Source organism: Myotis myotis, unplaced genomic scaffold (assembly GCF_014108235.1).
Source record: "Myotis myotis isolate mMyoMyo1 unplaced genomic scaffold, mMyoMyo1.p scaffold_m19_p_6, whole genome shotgun sequence".
Classification (NCBI taxonomy): domain Eukaryota; kingdom Metazoa; phylum Chordata; class Mammalia; order Chiroptera; family Vespertilionidae; genus Myotis; species Myotis myotis.
Genome location: NW_023416368.1, coordinates 42,519,705 through 42,542,125, shown reverse-complemented (window position 1 = coordinate 42,542,125; position 22,421 = coordinate 42,519,705). Strand labels below are relative to the sequence as shown.

General features: G+C 40.1%; 1 protein-coding gene across 2 annotated transcripts in view; it reads right to left on the bottom strand.

Moving 5' to 3' along the window:
- HSPA4L (heat shock protein family A (Hsp70) member 4 like) overlaps window positions 1–16,644 on the bottom strand; it is a 52,548-nt gene extending 35,904 nt beyond the window's left edge. For both annotated transcript variants that reach the window (XM_036313498.1, XM_036313499.1), the window contains exons 1-6: window positions 16,538–16,644; window positions 7,756–7,813; window positions 5,055–5,195; window positions 4,363–4,485; window positions 1,980–2,079; window positions 1,157–1,290 (exon numbers count right to left, since the gene is read on the bottom strand). In XM_036313498.1, the coding sequence (XP_036169391.1) occupies window positions 1,157–1,290; window positions 1,980–2,079; window positions 4,363–4,485; window positions 5,055–5,195; window positions 7,756–7,813; window positions 16,538–16,644 (663 nt within the window). The remainder of the gene's footprint in view (window positions 1–1,156; window positions 1,291–1,979; window positions 2,080–4,362; window positions 4,486–5,054; window positions 5,196–7,755; window positions 7,814–16,537) is intronic.
- Between the last annotated feature and the right edge of the window lie 5,777 nt (window positions 16,645–22,421).

Here is a 22,421-nt window from a genome sequence, read left to right as displayed (position 1 = left end):
GTTTGACTATATTCTGTGCAGTGTGAAAACCTAAAGTCATTTTCAAGGTCCACCATTTCTTACTTCTTTTCAGTCAGGTCAAGTGTCTAAACTTCCTAAATCTCCATTTTCTGACTAATGAAAAGAAAATAGGATTCCACCAAGTTTCCTATTTACTCCAGGACTTCTGTGAGGATTAAATGAGATGAGGCATGGGAAAACGCTTCACAGACATTTGGTTAAAGTGTGAAATGTTTGCACCTGGCTATAAAGCAAGTCGTGTTCCTGGGCTGAAGAAACTGCAAGGAGGCTAGTCATTGCTAGGGAAAGGAAGCTGGGCATTGCTACATGATGTCATTACCTGGCACCTACAGCCACCATTTCCAGGCTGGGCTGGGCTGTGGGCCACATTTTGTGCCATGGGGTCTCAGCAGCAGCGTCAGCTGTGATTTGGTGGGCTGTCGCTTGGGGTGGTGGCAGGGCCTGCGTCCCACTTGGGGGAAGCCAAGTGTTGCTTTGTGGGCACGTCATAGAGACCGGTCAGACATTCAGACACTTAGCATATTAGCCTTTTATATATATAGGTAAGACAAAAGGCTCTAAAAGGTGTTGGATAACCCAAAGCATTTCATCTTCTAGTCAATTCTACACACATACATAATGGAGAGAGAGAATGTGCAAGTCTGGATAAGATAACCAATGTAAAAATAAATATAAAACCAAATACAGACTATAAGAAAATAAGCACATAGAAGTAAATAATGCCACATTATAGAAAATTTTGATTAGGATTCCTAGATACAAAGGTTTCTAAAAACAATGGAATCATTTTTATAAATGTTTCCTTATGTATATTTATAGATAAATATGTAAAATTATCTGATAGCTAATGTAACACCTCAACAATAATACAAATAGCTAACAAATATTATAGTATCTACTATGTGGCATTCCAAGCATTTTGTATACGTTAACTCATTTTGTCCTTAAAAGTTCTATGAGATAGTTACTAATGTTATTGTCAGGTGAGAAACCTAAGATTTAGAGAGGTTAAGTAACTTGCTCAAGTTCACAGTTTTCATGTGGCAGAGACAGGATTTTAAACCCAGACATAAAGGTTCTCTATATGGTCTTAAATGCTCTGAACCATTAAAGCTAAATATTGCAAATCACTTACTTTAAGTTTTCCTTTGTTAAAAGCACAAAGTGAGACTTGGTAGGCAGAATGTCCCATATCAATAAATACTACATTTCTTGGTTTCTCATCTAATGAGGGAAGATCCTGTTTATAAATTCCATATGCTAGTGCAACTGTGCAAGAACAAAGAATTAGGTTACTTTCAGTATAGCAGTCATGTGGAAGACAGATAAATCACTTTGATACTACACACTTTAATACACAGTAGAGTAATATAAATTATTAATTTCAAATTAACTTTTCATAATTTGCTTAATTAATGTTTGTTTGGTGTTTTTTTTTCACACCCACTGGGCAGCTGGCTGCTCCGGGAGAGGAAGGCGCAGCGCCCCCTGGTGGCCGGAGCCTGCGGCGGGGCCCGAGCCGCCCTCCCTCTTAATGTTTTTAATGTTATTTTTTCTTTACTCATCTATAACTCTCGAAGATTAATGATTCTTATAGCCAATGTAAAACATGCCAAAATTTGCCGAAACCGGTTTGGCTCAGTGGATAGAGCGTCGGCCTGTGGACTGGGGGGTCCCAGGTTCGATTCCGGTCGGGGGCATGTGCCTGGGTTGCAGGCACATCCCCAGTGGGAGGTGTGCAGGAGGCAGCTGATCGATGTTTCTCTCTCGTTGATGTTTCTGGCTCTCTATCTCTCTCCCTTCCTCTCTGTGAAAAATCAATAAAATATATTTAAAAAAAAAAAAAACATGCCAAAATTTTATACTCCAAATAGAAAAGCTTACAGGAACCAGTACATAACAGTTTTAAAAAAATAACAGTATTTTTTGATAGTCATTTCAAACAGCAAAGTGCTCACCTGCAGTAGTTTCATTCATCAATCTTAAACAATTTAAACCAGCAACCTGGGCTGCAGCCATCACAGATCTTCTCTCAGCATCAGTGAAAAAGCTAGGAATCTGATATTTAAAAACAACAATTAAGTATATTAAATTTATGTAATATGTTTTACTTAAACATTTCATCAGCTAAAAAATGTAAATTACACTAAAACTTGTGTACAGCTTAAGGCAAAGAATGGTGTTTTTTTTGTGTGTGTTTTTTTTTTTAAAGAAGGAAGATCTAAAGCCGGATAATTTCTTTTAAATATATTTTATTGATTTTTCACAGAGAGGAAGGGAAAGGAATACAGAGTTAGAAACATCGATGAGAGAGAAACATTTATCAGCTGCCTCCTGCATGCCTCCTACTGGGGATGTGCCTGCAACCAAGGTACATGCCCTTGACCGGAATCGAACCTGGGACCTTTCAGTCTGCAGGCTAACGCTCTATCCACTGAGCCAAACCGGTTAGGGCAAGAATGGTGTTTTAATGAAATAAATGAGAAAACATACTCTTCCACCCAACCCGCACCCCCTTCCACTCCCCCGCCCACTGTGTAACCTGCTTCAGTGCCTGCAGGCTATGGTTCACGGTCAGAGTTTGCTCTGGCATGGGGCACTATGAGAGACCCAGGGGGATGGGCATTGTTTTTGTTTTGTTTTTAAGTTTGGCTATTCTATATCATAAAATGGTGACCTAAAGTACAAACAATTGTAAAGCAAGGAATAATATGGAATAATACTGCAGGACTTCCAAAATGTTGGTTTGGCTTATGAAACCAACTTATGTCGGTTTGGCTTATGAAAAAATACCTTAGTTCATCTAATATATAACACAGGCTCTGTAGTTTATAATATTGTATCAAGGAAATTTTGTAAGAAAGTAGGTCAGGTGCTCTCATCACACACACACACACACACACACACACACACACACATAAATAAAAAGGTAACCATATGAGGAGGTGGATATTTTAATTTTAATTAGCTTGACAGCACTAATCATTTCACTATGATATGAAAGCATCACATTATACAGCTTATATAACCAACATGTTTTATCTTTAAAAAGGCACAAAGGAATATGTTTATTATATTGACAGTGATGGTTTTATGGGTATATGCATTATGTCAAAACTTTAGAAATATATTCAATTTATCATTAAAAAATAAATCTCTTCTTTCTGATACAGAATATTCACACTCTCAAAGTACCATGTGGGAATTTTCAACCTTTGAGATACAATGTTCAAGTCCCTAGAGGTGGGAAAGTCAGTGCTCCCTGGAAAGATTCTTAGGGAGAAGTGGCATTTACAGCAGCCACTAATCACATATATTAGTTGTATTTTTTTAAGATTCATTGATTATCACAAATGATTTTTGGGAAACTCACTCCTGAATTTTACCGAATAAGATAATTTCTTTTTAATGTAAAAGTAAAAATAGAGCCCAAGCCAGTTTGGCTCAGTGGATAGAGCGATTGGCCTGTGGACCCAAGGGTCCTGGGTTTGATTCCGTACAAGGGCATGTACCTCAATTGCAAGCTTAATCCCTGGCCCTAGTCAGGGCTCATATGGGAGGCAACCAATCGATGTGTCTTTCTCACACCGACATTTCCCTCTCTGTGTTTCACCCTCTCCCTTCCACTCTCTATAAAATAAAATAAAAATCAATGGAAAAATATCCTCCAGTGAGGATTAACAACAACAAAAAAGTAAAACTAGATTTAGTTTATTTACTGGATAAGGGCAGACACAATAAAGAAAGGGAAGAAAAGCATTTCAATGTAACATTAATACAGGATGCTTCCCTTATTCATAGTTTCGCTTTCCACGGTTTCAATTACCCATGGTCAACCAAGGTCTGAGAATACTAAATGGAAAATACCAGAAATAAATAATTCTTAAGTTTTAAATTGCATGCTCTTCTGAGTAGTGTGATGAAATCTAGTATTACCCTGCTCTGTCCTGCCTGGCTGAATCACCACTTTGTCCCAAGTATCCATGCTGTGTACACTGTCTGCCCGGGGGCCACACAGTGGCCATCTCAGTTATCATATTGACTGTTGTGGTATCACAGTGCTTGTGTTCAACTCACCTTATTTTTACTTCATAACGGCCCCAAAGTGCAAGAGTAGTAATGCTGGTAATTTGAATATGCCAAAGAGAAGCTGTAAAGTGCTTCCTTTCTTTAAGAGAAAAGGTATGAATGCATACAAAAAACATAGTACAGATACAGGGTTTGGTATCATGGTTTGAGGCATCCCCTGGGGGTCTTGGAACTTAACCCCATGGATAAGGAAGGACTGCAGTACACTGGAAAATAGGATTCAAGAGTACTCATTACTGAAGTAAAACTTACTGAAATCACACAGTCAGCTACTGGTTTCTTTAAAGCATTTTCTGAAGTCTCTTTAAGCTTAGCCAACAGCATTCCAGTAACTTGCTCAATAGCAAAAGGTCTCTCTTCTTCTAGGTACCGCACCTGAAACCAAAAGTTGAGAGATTTTTATTGAGTCATTTATTCTTCCAATAAATATTCTGTGAAAATCTCCACTATACATGCTGGATATACAATAGTGAAAAAGGCAAAGTCATTGCTCAAGGAAGTTACATTCCAAAAAGATTGTTCTAGTGTTATAATCTCTTAGTTCTGAAGTTTCAGTGCCTAACACATTGTTACAAGCAAATTATTTGCAAAGTGTCTTTACGTGTTCCATATCCTTACCTCCCACAAAAGCAATTTTTATCATTCAACTTCCTAGCTAACAATAAAGAAAAAAATATGGAATTTGGTTTCTTTTTAAAAAATATATATATTTTATATATTTTTTACAGAGAGGAAGGGAGAGGGATAGAGAGTTAGAAACATCGATCAGCTGCCTCCTGCACACCTCCTACTGGGGATGTGCCCGCAACCAAGGTACATGCCCTTGACCAGAATAAAACGCAGGACCCTTCAGTCCACAGGCCAACGCTCTATCCATTGAGCCAAACCGGTTAGTGGTTCCTTTAATTTAAATATATGTTTGTATTCTGGAAATATAAACTTACCTTAATTCCTGCACTTCCATTGGGCATTTTCTGCAGCTCATAGGGAATCCTGATCCTTTCAGTTTGCACAATAGGATCATCAAATGATCGTCCATGAAGCTTTTTGAAGCCATGAATTGTATTTCTTACATTTGTGACTATCTGTTGGCAGTAAACACTTTATCAATTACTTAATAAATGCAAATAAAACATTATGCTATTACTTGAGAACCACTAAGTCTCTTAATCCTACACATCCAAGTGCAGAATTACACACATTCATTCATTTTTTCTGGTTTCCTACTAATAGTAAAATTATACACAATGAGAACATATGCATCTAAACTATTGCCCCCCCCCCAAATTTTCATCCTTTCATAGAAAAGTTAGATATAAAATTACTGTCTTCAAAAAAGAAAGAATAAAATTTAAATATTTTTCAAATAATAAAACCTATCTACAACCTGTGTCTGGTTTTCCTCAATACTTTTGCTCTAGTACAGCGATTTTCAAGTGGTGTGCCACAAGAATTTTTAAAAAATGAAATACCTGACCTCCTTTTCCCTTAGATTGTCAAATAAAAAATGACAACAGCCAACATGACAATAGCAATCTAGTGTGAATGCCTTGTCTTGAACCATAAATACATAGGTCATATAATAGAGTTGCATCTGATTGTGTCTGATTGATTAATTCTTGGTACCAGAACTCCTTATATATAAGTATAGGCACTTGAGTTTTTAAAAAATCACTTTGGAGCAATAGGGTAGGTAATCATTATTATTAATTTTGTAAATAAATTAAAATTATATATTTTTTTGTCATATTGGCAAAAAATATTTTTTTGGTGTCCACTGAATTTTAGTAATTAGTTTATGTGTGCCATGAGATGAAAAAGGTTGAAATCGCTGCTCAAGAAAATTAGTATCTTTGATTTCTCTTATTTCTTTCCACTTTCACTTTTTACTTAAAATGTTTCTTTATTGTCCGATCTTCCTTTTCCTCTGAATACGTAATTCTTTATGAAATTTCTGTTTTTAAGATTCTCTCTTTATCTTTTGCTCTTGGCATTTTAATTATGATGTGTCTTGGTGTGGTCCTCTTTGGATTCCTTTTGTTTGGGGTTCTCCGAGCTTCTTGGACCTGTAAGTCCATTTCTTTCACCAGGTGGGGGAAGTTTTCTGTCATTATTTCTTCAAATAGGTTTTCAATATCTTGCTCTCATGAAATTTCTCATGTACTACTATGTTGCTTCGATTACAACGAATTGCTCCTGGGCTAGTAAATTAAAACTCCTTCCATGAAGCATGGTGCTAAGTTAAAGTGCTAATTAGTAAATGGCTTGTACTTTGGCAAAGCAATTTTTTCTTTAACTAGAACATGTAGTTCTAACAATAGAATATAACTGAGATCCATTGGTGCCCTCTTAGTGACCTTTAAAAGCCAAATAGATGTTGATCTTCAATTATGAGATGAAAACTGCAGGAATGCTGAATTAACATGTTGGTCTTTAGCTCTTTAGGAGAAATAACTTTATAGTTTGTTTTCTTTAGAGACTCTGATATCTATGATACACTTAGAAGATCAGCCAGAATATGAGATGTAAACTTTAGTGAAGGGGCCATTTTGGAACCAACTCAACATTTATGTACAAACTAGAGGCCGGTGCACAGATTCGTGCACCGATGGGGTCCTTGGCCTGGCTTGTGCCCTCTTGCAATCGGAGGACCTCTCAAGGGATTTCAGACTGCCAATTTCGGCCCAATCCCCGCAGGCCAGGCCAAGGAACCCCACCGATGCATGAATCCATACACTGGGCCTCCAGTATGCATATAAGATCTTTGGTTAATCTCTTCCCACCCTTCTCCCTCCTCCCTTCCCTCTGAAATTCATCATTCTGTTCCATGTTTCCATGCCTGTGTGTTGAGTGTCTGTCCCCTGGTGGTCAGTGCGCATCATAGCTACCGGTCAAGCAATCAAATGACCGGATGGTTGCTTAGGCTTTTATATATACAGATGAAAGTAGAAGATACAAACATTCATATCTAGACCAATTATAAGACAAACTTGATAAAAATTGTAATCAAAAATTCCTGGATAAATGAGCAATTATTCCTACAAAGTCATGAAGAAAAAGCCCTATTAAACAAATTTATCTTAATAATGAAGAAAAGAAGACCCAGGTATACATTAAAATTTAAAAAGTAATCATTAAGGGTTTTTAGTTCAGGGCAAAAAACAAAGTCCATGGACAATGAACCTGTAGCCTGGAATATTAAAAATGAATGTGCTACCATAAGTATTTCAGAAGTCTAGAAATATGAAGACTTTAACAGATTCCATGTAAAGTACTGGTAGCCACATTGGGTTCCTCTGGAAATTAGTTCCTCCATTCTTCCTACCTTCTTTTACCAAGACATCATTCACTTGTTATTGAAGTATATGTTCTAGATAGGATATCCCATAGAAAAATGACTATACAGTGAAAAACTGATGCTATATGATGGCACATCCTAACTTCACAACTAAAGATTTTTAATAAATAAAATTTAAAAATTTTATAAACCAAAGCAAAATATATATAATAAAATACAAAGGTTTAGTATCTACCATATTTTCCCTACTCTTTGTTTTCACTCTTAATTTATGTAAAATGGGAGCTCAGTTACCAAGATTCAGTTAATTGTTTCTATAAATCAAAACATCTACATTAACAATTTACCTGGCTCTTAGCTGCATTTCCAATGGCTCTAGTTCTTGATCCCAAAGATATACAGGCCCTAAAAGGAGAAAAAAACAATGTTGTTTCCTATGGTGTTTTTATATCAATGTGCTATTATTCCACTTCACCTTATATAAAAATAAATTAAAAGGATTAATATAATCATGTACTATTTTAAAAAGAGGTTATCTAAAATCAGAATTTTACATATTTTTAAACTTTCATAAGAAATGGAATAGTTGTTAGAATAAATGTTATACTTTTAAAAAATGTTCTATTGGTGGCAACACTGTGTTGGTTTCTAAAATTGTTTTTCAAATTCTATTGGTTTATGACTTACTAATAAAATTAACTGGATTCACCCTGCTCGGTGTTATTCAGTGGTTCCAGCATAAGCCCTGGCACCTAAGGGTCGCGGGTTCAATTCCTATTCAAGGGCACATACCTAGGCTTTAGGTTCAATTCCCAGCCCCAGCAGGGGAGTGTGCAGGAGGCAACCAATTGATATGTGTCTCTCACATTGATGTTTTCTCTCTCTCTCTCTCTCTCTCTCCCCCCTCCCTCCCTTCCTTCCACTCTCTAAAAATCAATGGAAAAAATATACTTGGATGAGGATTAACAAAAAAATAAATAAATAAATAAAATTAACTGTATTCAGTAAGGACAGTCTGCTTGGATCTAAATCCTGGCTCTGCTACAATACAAGTAAATAACCTTGTGGAAATCACCTAACCATTATTTCCTCAATTTCCCATCTGGTAGATAGTAATGGTAACACCTGCTCATAGGACTGTATTAATTAAGTGAGTATAGGTAAATGCTTTGAACAATACAATTACTGTTTTTATTTCTGCATTTACATGTAATTCTGCTTATAAAAGCAAGTATAGAGTAACATTATTATCAATAATGTAATGATTCAAGAAAGTATTTCCATGATTTCCATTGTAACTAAGGTAACTATTTAATTAACAAATAGTTACAGGAATTGTGTGCATACTAGCTACAATCACTCTCTTTGGATAATTAATAGTCTATTAAAAAAAATCAGAATATGATTGAGTGACATTAGCAAAAAAAAAAAAGAGAGAGACTAATCACATCTAGATAATAAGGTTTAGAAAAAGCTAGTAGTAAAGGTGATTTCTGAATAAAAGTTTAAAAGAAGAGAAAGCATTTTAATATGTGTTTTGCTGAGGACATTTCCAGTATATAGTGTATGTCTATTCTCAATATGATACCCAGAGAAATTCTCCTAAAGACTAAGGTCAGCAAAGTCCTCTGCTTACAACCCTCCCTCTGGCCATCAGCACACCGTTGTCTGTGTCTATGGGTTATGCGTATATGTTCTTTGGCTAATCTCTTCCCCTTCTTTATTCCAGTCCCCCTCTCCCCTTCTCTCTGACAGCTGTCAGTCTGTTCCATGTACCCATGCCTCTGTTTCTCTTTTGTTGGTCAGTTTATTTTGTTCATTAGATTCCACATATAAGTGAGATCACATGGCATTTGTCTTTCATTGACTAGCTTATTTCACTTAGCATAGTAATCTCCTGAATAATTTTTAACTTTTCAATACTTCACCATCATTACTTGAGTGCACAGAAAATCTCATTCTTAGGTTGATTTCTCAAGAGTTTAACTTCTTTTGGAACACTAGATCCAAATAAGATTGATTCAACAACTATCACTTATTAAGTGCTAGATTCTTTGAAATATACTTCACATATACATTACCTCACAGAGAAAGCTAAACAGTTACCATAATCAGATATTCTCTTTATATTTTATTGATTTTTTTACAGAGAGGAAGGGAGAGGGATAGAGAGTTAGAAACTTCGATGAGAGAGAAACATCCATCAGCTGCCTCCTGCACACTCCCCACTGGGGATGTGCCTGCAGCCAAGGTACATGCCCTTGACCGGAATCAAACCTGGGACCCTTCAGTCCGAAGGCCGATGCTCTATCCACTGAGCCAAACCGGCTAGGGCCAGATATTCTCTTTAGTTAAGAGTAGAAATATAAAGTTTAAAAAATTTAATGTTATAACTTGGAAATACTCAGTGTCAATATATAGAAAATATAGCTAAAGGTCTTCAAACAGCTTTCTTTGTTTAATTTTTCTGTCAAAAATATTATAGAACATAACCACTAAATAAATATCTATCAAGAATTTTCAAAAATATCTAAATAAATACCCATTTGCTCTCAAAACTTTTACCTAACTTTAGTAATAACAAGGGAAATGGACACTTTGTATCACATATTAGGCAGATATGTTTTTATAGGAGAGGATATTCAATTGTTTATACAAATGTATAACATATAATTCACATATATAACACTTTTATAGATTATTTCAGCTACTATTTAGAAATTCCATTTTGTACCTAAAAAAAAGGAGTGTTTACAATGCAGCTTAAATCCGTAATATTCAATTTAATATTGCCACTATATTGGCCTTCACAGATTCCCAGAGAATGCCACAGAACTCTAAACAAACAAAAATAACTTCTAAATGTCCTATGTCATTTTTAGTAGAGGAGGGGCATAAAAATCAAATGACAGTATATTACTTTAAGAAAGTTATATTTTTCCTTAAAATTTAAGATGAACTTTCCCTCTCTCTTATAGAGCCTATTTTTATAAGGACATGCTTGATTAGGTTGGAGGAAACACATACTGCCAGCAGAATAAGAGATTTCTCACTTAAAAGGTCAGCACTCTAAATTTCTTTGCTTCTTTGTCAATCTCCACTAAGGATTCACAATGCATTGATTTACCACTTACACTTTTAATATAGCCCTATTTTTAAAATTCTGACCTTCCCTTGCCAGTTTTTATAAGATCACAATTATTATTTGTAGCTTCATCTGCTATCATTGAGTAGACTCTAAGAAACACAATAGTTCAATTAATGATACGAGAGGGCAATCAGCTGTTTTAAATTAAGGGGTTAGCTCCTTACACTGCCAATTTCAACTATGACTGCCAACATGTCCATAAAGCAAGCCTTGGCACTATTGACACTTTGGGCTAGACAATTCTTTGTTGGCAGAGTGGGGGTATTCTGTGCACTGTAGGATTTTAAAAGCATCCCTGGACTCTACTTGCTGGATGCTAGTAGCATTAACCACTCTCTACCTCCAGTATATCAAAGAAAAATATCTTCAGATATTGTCAGATGTGCCCTAGGTGGGGGGGGGGGGGGGGGGGGGAGGGGGATCTTTTCCAGTTGAGAACCACTGACCTACTGCATCATTTTTCAAATATTATCCTGTGGAATATTATTGCTTAGACATTCAAATAAGTTGGGAAAAACATTCTTGGAGTGTTTCAATGACTATAAGTAAATGAAGGGATCTGAGAAGTTATGCTATAAAAATAACACAAAAACATCTGGTTATTATTTCCCAAACTTAACTATCTAGAAAAATGTTGCCCTAGGAGGAGGTGAGGGAGGAATGTTCTCAAAGGACTTATTACCATTTGCTTTCTTTGAAAAATAAGACTTCTTTTAGGCCTTATATTTAGTAATAATAAAAACTTGCCAATTTTTCAGTATGGACAATGTATACAACATTTTAACATATAGAAATAATAAAAATTTGTTTAAGCCTGGCAGGTGTTGAGCATTGACCTATGAACCAGAAGGTTGTGGATCGATTCCAGGTCAGGGAACATCCCAGGTTGTGGGCTAATCCCCAGTAGGGGGCACGCAGAGGCAGCGGATTGATGATTCTTTCTCATCATTGATGTTTCTGTCTCTCCCTCCCTCTTCCGTCCTCTCTGAAATCAATAAAAATATATTAAATTAAAAATATTTAAGAGCTTCCAAATGCTTTTAGTAAGCATAATTCATAAATAAATTAGTTCATAACTTGAAACCATTAATAGAAATCATAAACATTTACATAATTAGAGACAATGTTTGAAAAGTTGATTAGATGCATTAGACATATTATTTAACTATTAGATTATTAGATTAGAGATATCTTACTTAAAAATCTACCAGTTCAAAAACAAGTAACAGTACACAATAAATTGAAAATTCTAGACCACTTTGCAAATTACTACTTGCCCCCAACTTTTGTAAATAAAGTTTTATCAAAACATGGTTATATTCATTAATTTATACTGTAGTGACCAACCACATACCAACAAAGACTACCAATGGCATTTTAAATATCTTAAACTCAGATATTATGCAATTTGTATTTATCATTCCTGGCCTTCTAGAAACCTTATAGAATTTCTCAGCCACAAATTCAAGGCAATGAGTGAAGATTGTAGCTAATATTCTACTAAAAGATGAACAGGTGGCTCAGTTAGTTGGAAGTATCATCCCGTATACCTAAAAGTTTTGGGTTTGATCCCTGATCAGGGCATCTATGGGAGGCAACTGATCAATGTTTCCTTTTTCCTTTCTCTTCTTTTTCCTTCTCTCTTCTTCCCTTCCTCTTCCCCTTCCTCTTCCCCCCTCTCTCTTTCTTTCTCACTCTCTCCTCTTACTCTCTCCCCTCCTTCTCTCTCTCCCCTCCTCACTGTCTCTCCTCCTTCTCTCTCCCTTCATTTCTCTCTCAAATCAATAAAACCATACCCTCGAGTGAAGATAAAAATCATCATAAAATAAAATGTTTTTATAGTCCTAGCTTTGGCATGCTAAAGTGTGAGAAGTCTGCCCTACCACCCATCTTAGCACAATTTGATTTTGAAAAAAGTGAAGGTGTTCATTGAATTTTTGTCAACAGAAAAATAATATTTTGAATTTTCCACTAACAGGCAGTATATCTATATTTTATGGCCATTAAAAAGGTAAATTAGAGCCTTATGTACAAGTTTGAGATGTCCACAATATATTTTTTTAAAAGCAACTGCAAAATGTGTATAATGTAATTCTACTTGGTTAAGAAACAAATAGAAAAACATCCCAGTTGGGTACATATGCTCACATACTTGCATAAAACTAGGAACATAGTACACCCTTAAGTTAAGAGGTGGTTGGAAAAGGACAAAGGGAAGATTTACTTTGTGTAATTCCTCAGCACTTTATCTTTTATTTTTTTAAATATATTTTTATTGATTTCAGAGAGGAAGGGAGAGGGAGAGAGACCTGCACAACCCACATTGGGGATGGAACCTGTAACCCAGGCCTGACCAGGAATTGAATCATCGATGCTCAACCACTGAGCCATGCCTTCTGGGCCCACATTTTAAATCAACTATGGCATAAGCTCATAGTAAAATATACAAACAAAAGCAATTCATATAATACAAAGAATATTTAATAAAAAACATAAAAGCCTCCTCTTCCCCCCAAAACGCATCACTATAAAGTCTCCTATCCAACTATAATCACTGTTAATCTGTTTAGCTTGGTTTCCTTTTTTTACTTAAAAAAAAAAATCCTCACCAGGGCTAGTTTGGCATTTTTGATGTAAAAAAACTGTAATACCCTAAAGTAAGTGATTTCTACTTTTGTGCATTGAAGAGGACATCCCAAATATATGAGATGTAGTGTATAAATAATATTTTCCCATATTGTCAGGTTATTCACACACTGGTAAAGAAATAGGGGAAAATAATAGAGACAGAAAGTCAGGGCACTGAATAAGTCTGTTCACACAAAATTTTGATGATAAAAAATTACACCTAACAAAAATATCTTGAAATAAGTTTCATTCAAAAAATCAATTTTCCTTATTGTAAAATATGTTCATTCATAAGAATTCAAAACATTACAGACTATGTATTAAAAGCACACCCTCCCTAATTCTACTTCCAAGAAACAGCCATTGTTAATAGTTTATATAGTAGTCTTCCACACTACTTTCCTTTATGTTTATACTAACATATTTTGTGTTATGTTTTTTATGATTTTTTAAACAAAATAAATAACTTAAAAGTATATTAAAACATTTTAAAACAAGACAATATTTCTTAGAAACTAGCCAAAAATAGATGAGTTTGTTATTAGAGCAAAGATGTTTCTCTGTACAGTAACTGCCCAGGTAATTTATTCCTTTGATCGTTACATCCCCAATAACCTAGTCTGTAAATACCCTCCTTATGTGAATGGATAATGGAAGCACATTGGGGTTCTGGAATCAAAGTGGCTTGAACTGAATCTTTTATTGCTTACTAGTTCTTGGCAAAGATACTTAACTCTGCTTTAGGTTTCTTATGAAAAAAGATAGCTATTAATACCAAACTAATAGAATTAGTGAGGTATGTATGATAGTGCAAGCACTATTATCAACATGGCAGAATGTTTTAGTTGACCACATGCTTTAATCTGATATTGAATGAGGATCTTTGGCTGCAGTTTCTTTTCCTACGTTGAAACTAATTACTTTGATATAATTAAGCCTGGAATGGAAATTCTAATCCCCATCTGTATTCTTAATTGAACAGTACAAACATATCTAAGGCCTTTCAAATGTACATATTAATTCTATTTCTAGAAATTTATTTGAAGGAATTAAAAGTAAAAAATGTAGTTCTAGCCTAGCCAGTGTGGCTCAGTAGTTGAGCATTATCTCATGAACCAGGAGGTAGGGTCCGATTCCTGTTTAGGGCATATGCCTAGGTTGCAGGCTTGATCCCCACTAGGGTGAATGGGCCATGTACCTGATAGATGTTTCATCTAACCCTCTCCCTTCCTCTCTCTAAAATAGAAGGATCTTAGCTTAGTATCTGCCACATAAAAATTCCAGTAAAGATTAGCTACTTAAAAAATTTTTAGTTACAAAGATAGTTATTGCCACATTGTTTATAAATATATATATAAACAATCTGAATGCCCAATAAGGGATAGATTAAATTAAGGAAATGATAAAAATGCTAAAATTAGTATAAAGATATGTTTTAGATAGAATGAGGTTACCAAACAGAATATAAAGTATAATCTATTGTTAAACCACACGCAGGGAAAACCATGAAAGTTTTATTTCTGGGTGGAATAATTATAATTATTATTTTCATCTTTTAATGTGCCTATATTTCTACAATGAGCATGTACTTCTTGTATAATTATTCTTTTAAGAAAATTTTCAGAAAAATTAAGCTAATTTCAATTTATGCCTATTAATTTCTTTCTCCCTCTTCATTTATGCACGACATGAGAGGCTAGTACAAGCACTCCCAACTTTACAAAGGTGAGGTCTAAAGAATTAATATGTTAAATTACCTGGCTCCGTCCTTTAATTGTAGGCCAAAATTAAGCAATTATTTGTTTCATTGACCTGTCCTTGGTTTATACACAGTATTCTCTCATTTATACATAATCAAGTATGTTAAAAAATGAAACAAATGTGCAAATTATATGGATGCTGAACCAATTGAATTGAGCATTTCTTTCCTCTTTTCCATAGAATCCTTTCATAATATATTTATATCTTAGAAATATCTGTGTCATGTTAGCTTGACAACTAGAACATGGAAAACATTTTTAAATGTAAAAAGAAGAGTTCTAACAGTACAATGAAGATTAACTGACCTAAGCTCATATTTGAGTATATAAAGACCCAAAATTTCAATAGAAATATAGTGCATATCTGGAAAAGGTTATATAAAACCTTCTAGAATATTCTTCAAAGAAACCAAAGCAGACTGCTTCAAGTAAGCTACTCTTAGACATCTTGACATATTTAAAAATTACTCATAGAATTGCAGTAATTTAATTATTGAAAGGCTTAGGTTAACACTGATGTTGGTTAAGATTAGTCTTATATTTATTATATTTTGGATCATTCGGAAAGGCCAAATTAACATGTTTAGTTACTTGTCCATAGAAGGTAAGACATGGAAACTTGGTTTCCTCATAAAATTACCGGTAACAGGAACCTACAACACGAAGCCATTTTTTCATATCTCTGCCCTAATTACTATTATGTTTTTCACCAACAAACTTCCCAGACCAGAGAAACAATGGAACATGTTTCCATGACATAATGCCACTTCTTTTAAGTCTTTCATCAAGTGTTCACAACACAGTCACTCTTCAAGCATGTTTATACAGGACAGCCGCCTCCGACTCTCCCAACAATTCATTCTGCAGAAATACGCTTTGGATAGAGTTTAACTCCACCATTTCCCATTAAAGGACGTACATTACCCATACAAGAGGCCAACGACTCCCATCCCCAATTCTCTCCCATTAATATGTGTTAATACACACGCCGCTGGAAACCGGGCCATTACCTGGAATTCTCAAGGACACTGGGGGAAAACCCTGCACACTTCAACTGGTTCCAAAAAAAAAAAGAAAAGAAAAACGAAAGGAAGAAAATGGGGAAAAAAAGATTTCTGGGCCAGATGACCCTAAAACTCATCTTCTCATGTGTGCCGTCTAAGCTCTCATTTCTTACTTTCCTGTGAGAAAGCTGTCACGCAGAGAGAGACGGGGAAAGCAGGAAGGGCAGAATGAATGCAGAATTCTTCACTCAGCTGGCGGGGGGGGGGGGGGGGGGGCGGCTCCTGCGGCCGAGAATTTCCCGCAAGCCCCACTAGAAAGAAGTAATGGGAGATCTTTCTGTAATGTTCAGGGAGTCGAGGGGGTCCCACCCCAACCCCTTGCCACAGACTAAAGCAGGGCCGCTAGGGAACAGAAAGTAGCGATGCGCAAACTGCAAGTGAAGTCCCGGTGCTGGGCGGAGCGGGCAGCCCGACGCCCACCTGGCTCGCCGAGCTGCACCTGTCACCCCGGGGTTCGGCGCGCCTCCCGAGGAGTCACCCGGCGGGACCTACCGCCAGGGCCGCGATGAGGACCGGACGTGGCACTTACGGGGTACACCTGTCGCTGTACTCGTTGGCGATGGTCTCGATGCCGCCGCTCCTCGCTACCGCGATGTAGCAGTTGAGAAAGCCGAGGTCAATGCCAACCACAGACATCCCGCCGCCGAGTCGTCGGGATGCTGGTGCCGAAAGCTCCTGGGTGGGGGCCGCGTCCTCTGTTGGGCTGTGGCTCCTGGGGTTGCGACTCCTACGAGAAGCAAAGGAGAGGTGACCCGAAGTCGCTACTCTTTAAATCGGGGGCAGCGCGTCGGGCAACCGCGGAGAGGCAGAGGTCGCCGCACCGCCACCTCCGCCGCTGGGGTTACTCGGCTGCGGGTCGGCGTCTCCAACCGGCAGTTACCGAGCTCTGAGCCTGCGCGCTCGGCCTCCCGGGAGACGCGCGAGCCGCTGCTTCGGCCGCTTCCGTCAGCGCTCGGGCAACGGCCGCTCGAGGAGCTGCGGGTTCGAGAAAGATCTGGAAAGTGGAGGAGGCTGAGCCAGCCGGCGCGGGGGATGGGAGGACTGGGAAGGCGGAGCCGGAGGATCTGGGAGGAGGCAGGAAACGGCGGTGGCTCGCTCGCCCTCGCGCGGCGGCCGGGAGCACTGCGGCTGGCTTGGGGAGCGGTGCCCCCGCCCCGCGGCTTCGGAGGCGGCCCTGGGCTGTGGTTGGCCACCGGGGCTTGGCACAGCGGCGGGATGCCACCGAGACGGGCTCCCAGCCTTTCAGGGGCCAACCGCAGCCCAGCACCCACCCGCCGCCTCGCAGTCCCGAGGGGCCCACGTGCCGCCCGCCGCGCTCGGCTCTGTGAGGTCGCGCCCATTGTGCAGCGCGGCCGCCTCTCCCAAGGGCGCCGCCGACTGGGGGAAAGCGGCCTTTTCACTTCAATGCCTGTGTGAAAGCCGACTCAACAGATAAATCTTGGTGTGTGTGTGTTTTCTTTCTTCTTACCAGGGCTTGAAATACCCCAAACCAAACGGTCAAGAAACCAGCACACTGACAACCTTCCCTCCATGTAACTTCCTTCGCCCCATTCTAAAGATGCAGCCCCCTCCACTAACCCTTGCCAAAAACCGGTGTGTCCGCCACCACTGCACCCTGCAAGCCAGGGCTTCCCTCCAGCATCTGCCCTGTAGGGGGTAGGATAGCAGCCTGGTGTGGCCCAGCCCTGTGTCCCTCTCCCGTGATCAGCATCTGCTGTCTGTCCTTCTGAAATTAACCAAGTCATAGTTCACACTTACGGAGCTTGGCTGTCCTGTGCCTTCTGGTTCAATTCTTCATGGGGTTCCTGTTCCTTCTTGCCCAATTCTTCATATGATTCCTGGCCCTTCTCATCCACCTCGTCAGATGTTTCCTGTTTCTTCTCACCCAATTCTTGGGATGTTCTCTGTTCCTCTTCTAATTCTTCGGATATTTTCTGTTCCTTCTCGATCGATTCTTTATCCTGTTTCCTACTTGTTTCAATCTTGAAACTGACGGTTTCACCAAATTTTCCAGTGCTCGTATTGTCATTATTTGTCCACTTCTTAAAAGAATTTATGCTTTTTACTACTATCAATGCTATAACAGCAATAGCAGCAAGTGTGGCTATAGCTCCTGCTGCTATTGCTATAGGGACCGTGAAGTCCATTTTCAAGAGTAATACTGAGAACCTGGAATGTACAGTACTGCTTTGACACTGGTCTTTCTACATTAGGGAGTCACATCTTCACAAGTTCACTGGAGCTCCTGGTGGACATCGCCGTTGTCAGGGACACCGCAGGCTGGGGAGGGGCCTCCCGTGGGCCAGTGCGCGAGCACAATGGGGATTGGCTATTGGGCTCCCACAGAAACCCGCCCCCAGTGGCACGTGGCTTTGACCGTCCCCCTCAGTTGCCTGTGCAGCCATCATCCTCTTGGGCCCACCACTTAGATTTATCCCAGAATCTCCTGAATCTCCTAGGGCCATATAATTACCCATGCTTTCTGTCTGTATAACGAGGGTGTGAGAATGATTTTTCTATTTTAAAAAACAACACTTAAAATACCAGAGTAAAAGTAAATAGTTGAGGCCAGGAGCAAGAGATTGTTACCACATTCTTTACATTTCCTGGGAAGAAATGAGCGTACCTAGTGGCTAGACTCACTAGAGCATAACAGGCTTTGGGGGTCAAAGAGATTTGTAGTCCCAGGCTTGCCTAACTTACTAGCAGTAGGGCCTTACGCATGTTATTTAACTCTACAAAGAAAATAAATGACATAAAAATACTAACAGGTGCAACAGCACGAAAGTATCAAAAAACATACTGTATTTGAGGAATCAGAAGTTACTTGTGTGCCTGTGGTGCCTAGGGCAGATATGATGTACAGCTGAAGTTGAGCTACATCATGAAGGATATTGTATGCCATGATAGTATTTATCCTGTAGGAAAGAAGTTTACCTTTTCAAGAATGAAGACCTGGCCAGACCAGCATTGCTCAGTGATTGAGTTTCAACCTATTATCCAGGTCACAGTTCAATTCCTGGTTAGAGCATATGCCAGGGTTGTGGGCTCGATCCCCATGAGGGTGTGTGCAGGAGACAGCCAATCAATGATTCTCTCATCATTGATGTTTGTTTCTCTCCCTTCCTCTCTGAAATCAATAAAAAAAATATATTTTTAAAAAATGAGACTGGCTAGTGTGGCTCAGTTAGTTGAGCATCACCCCATGCATCAAAAGGACATCAGTTAAATTCCCAATCAGGGCACATGCCTGGGTTGTGGGCTTGATCCTATGCAGCTGTTCAATGTTTCTCTCTCACATTGATGTTTCTCCCTCTCCCTTCCTCTCTACAATCAATAAAAACATAAAAAATAAATGGAGTCATTTAAAAAAAATTTTTTGAGAGTATTACAGATGTCCCTCTTTTCTTTCCCCGCTGAAACAAAAAATGTGGGTGTTCGAGTCCAGTTCAATGTCTTATGAAATTGAAGAATGAAGTTGTGGACAAAAACGATTAATAGAACCAAAGTTTACTGGGAGAAGCCAGTCCTGGAAAAGGTGTAGCTGGGGTTCCAGGAGCAGGCCTGTATCTGGAGCTTCCTTTCCATGTTACAGTTGGGAGTAGCTTAGTATCCAAGCTAATGAAAGTCTAATAGTCCATGTGTGGAGGGTAACATGGCCATAAGCATGTAATAAACTGAGGATTCTCAGAGGGAAGGGGAGGGGGCGGCAGGAGGAGATTCACTGAAGAATTTATATGCATACTAGAGGCCCAGTGCACGAAATTCGTGCGGGGGGGGGGGGCGGTTTGTGTGTGTGTCCTTCAGCCCAGCCTGCACCCTCTCCAATATGGACCCCTTGGGGGATGTCCAACTGCCGGTTTAGACCCAATCCCTCTCACAATCCGGGACTGCTGGCTCCCAACCGCTCGCCTAATTGCCTCTAACCACTTCTGCCTGCCAGCCTGATCACCCCCTAACCACTCCACTGGAAGCCTGATCAACACCTAATTGCTCCCCTGCCAGCCCAATCACCCCCAACTTCTCTCCCCTGCAGGTCCAGTCGCCCCCAACTGCCCTTCCGGCCCGGTCCCCCCCCCAACTGCCCTCCCCTGTGGGCTTGGTCTCCCCCAACAGCCCTTTCCTGCTGGCCTGATCATCCACAACTGCCCTCCCCACCAGCCATCTTGTGATCACATGGGGGCGGCCATCTTGTGCGATGGCATGATTGTCAATTTGCATACTACCCCTTTATTATATAGGACTATTATATAGGACTAGAGGTCCGGTGCACAAAAATGTGTACACTCGGGGGAAGGGGAGTTCCCTCAGACCGGCCTGTGCCCTCTTGCAGTCTGGGAACCCCTCGGGAGATAACGACCTGCTGGCTTAGGCCTGCTCCCAGGTGGCAGAGGGCAGGCCCAATCCCTAGGTGCAGCCCCTGGTTGGGCTCAGAGCAGGGCCGATTGGGGAGTTGGGGCACCTTCCCTTGTCATGAACAGAGCAGGGCAGATTGGGAGGTTGCAATGCCACCCTCAGTCACGCTCAGGGTAGGGCCGATTGGGGGGTTGGGGCACCACCCCGTCACAGTCAAGGCAGGGTCGATGGGGAGGTTGCAGCGCCACCCCGTTATGCACAGAGCAGGGCCGATCAGGGGGTTGAGGAGCTCCCCCATCACTCACAGAGTAGGGCCAATAGGGGAGTTGGGGCACCGCCCCGTCACACTCAGGGCAGGGCGGATCAGGGGGTTGGGGCGCCGCCACTGTCACACTCAGGGCAGGGCAGATGGGGAGGTTATGACTCTACCCCGCCCGCCGGGGGGGGGGGAGGGTGTTGGGGCGCCGCCCTCTAACACCCACAGAGCAGGGCCGATCAGGTGGTTGGGGCGCCGCCACTCTCATACTCAGGGCAGGGCCAATGGGGAGGTTATGGCTCTACCCCGTCACACACAGAGCAGGGCCCGTGGAGGGCGGGGGGGGGGGGTTGGGGCCCCGCCCCCTGTCACACACAGAGCAGGGCTGATCAGGGGTTTAGGGCGCTGCACCCTTTCACACACAGAGCTGCAGGGCGATCAGGGGGTTTGGGCGCTGCCCCCTGTCACGCTGATCCCAGTGCCGGGAGGCCTCGCGGCTCTGCTGATCCTAGTGCTGGGAGGCATATTACCCTTTTACTATATAGAATAGAGGCCTGGTGCATGGGTGGGGCTGGCTGGTTTGCCCTGAAGGGTGTCCTGGATCAGGGTGGGGGTCACCACTGGGGTGCCTGGCCAGTCTGGCTGAGGGAATGATGGCTGTTTGCAGCTGGTCACACACCCTTCATGGTGGGGGTCCCCACTGGGGTGCCTGGCCAGTCTGGCTGAGGGGCTGAGGGCTGTTTTCAGGCTGGGACTGAAGCTCCCAACCGCTCCTTTTTTTTTTTTTTTTATTCTGGGCCAGCTTTAGCTCTGAGGCCTCGGCTGCTGAAAACAGGTTTCTGGCCTTTGTTTACCGTCTATATTTGATACAATGTTGCGGTCTGGCTGGCTGAAGCCCCGCTGAGTAAATCAGGTTTCTGGGGTTTTTTTAGCTTCTATATTCGCAACATAGTTGCTTAGAGTTGCAGCTGAGAGGCCAGCAAGTCAGGCGGGGAACATTGGAGTTCTCCGTCACTGAAGCAAGCAATCCTCCCTGTTCGCATCAGCTGCCTGGCTGCTGGCCGCCATCTTGGCTGCCAGTTAATTTGCATATCTCGGCCCTACTCTGTGAGTGACAGGGGGATTAGCCAATGGGATGGGTAGCAGTCGTACGCCAATTACCATGTTTCTCTTTTATTAGTGTAGATATGCATAACTCATGGACATAGACCATAGTATGGTGAAGGCCTGGGGAGGGGAAGAGATGGGGGAGGAGGGGACCAATGAAGAAAAAAAAGAGAGACATCTATAATACTTTCAACAATAAAGATTAATTTAAAAAAAAGCTCAGATATAACATTTAAACTTACTTTATTAATACAAAATACACAAACTAATTTTTGAGGGGACTTTTTCTGTTCCAAGATATATTCACATTAGCAAGATTTTATTTAAAGAAAAAAGTTAGCAGATATATGCCATTTTGTATCTTTTTTTCCCCAACTACAGGCTTACAATGTCATTAATGTCATTATCAGGTGTTTTTTTTATGAGACCCAGAATCTGGGTTTATTAAAAGCTATATAATACCATAAACACTATACTTAGTAATAAACTGAGCTGTTTTAGTAGAGATGTTGAAGAAAGCTTACTTATGCCCAAAGATATAATGATGACATCTTCTGATAAGCTTTAAAGAAATATATGTCATATGATTTTAAAAGAAGGGAAGACAACTACATTAAAATAATAGCATTTTTAAAGAACTTTAATTTCTTATATTTTAACATTATACATTTAATTTTTCATCACAAAAGAAAAA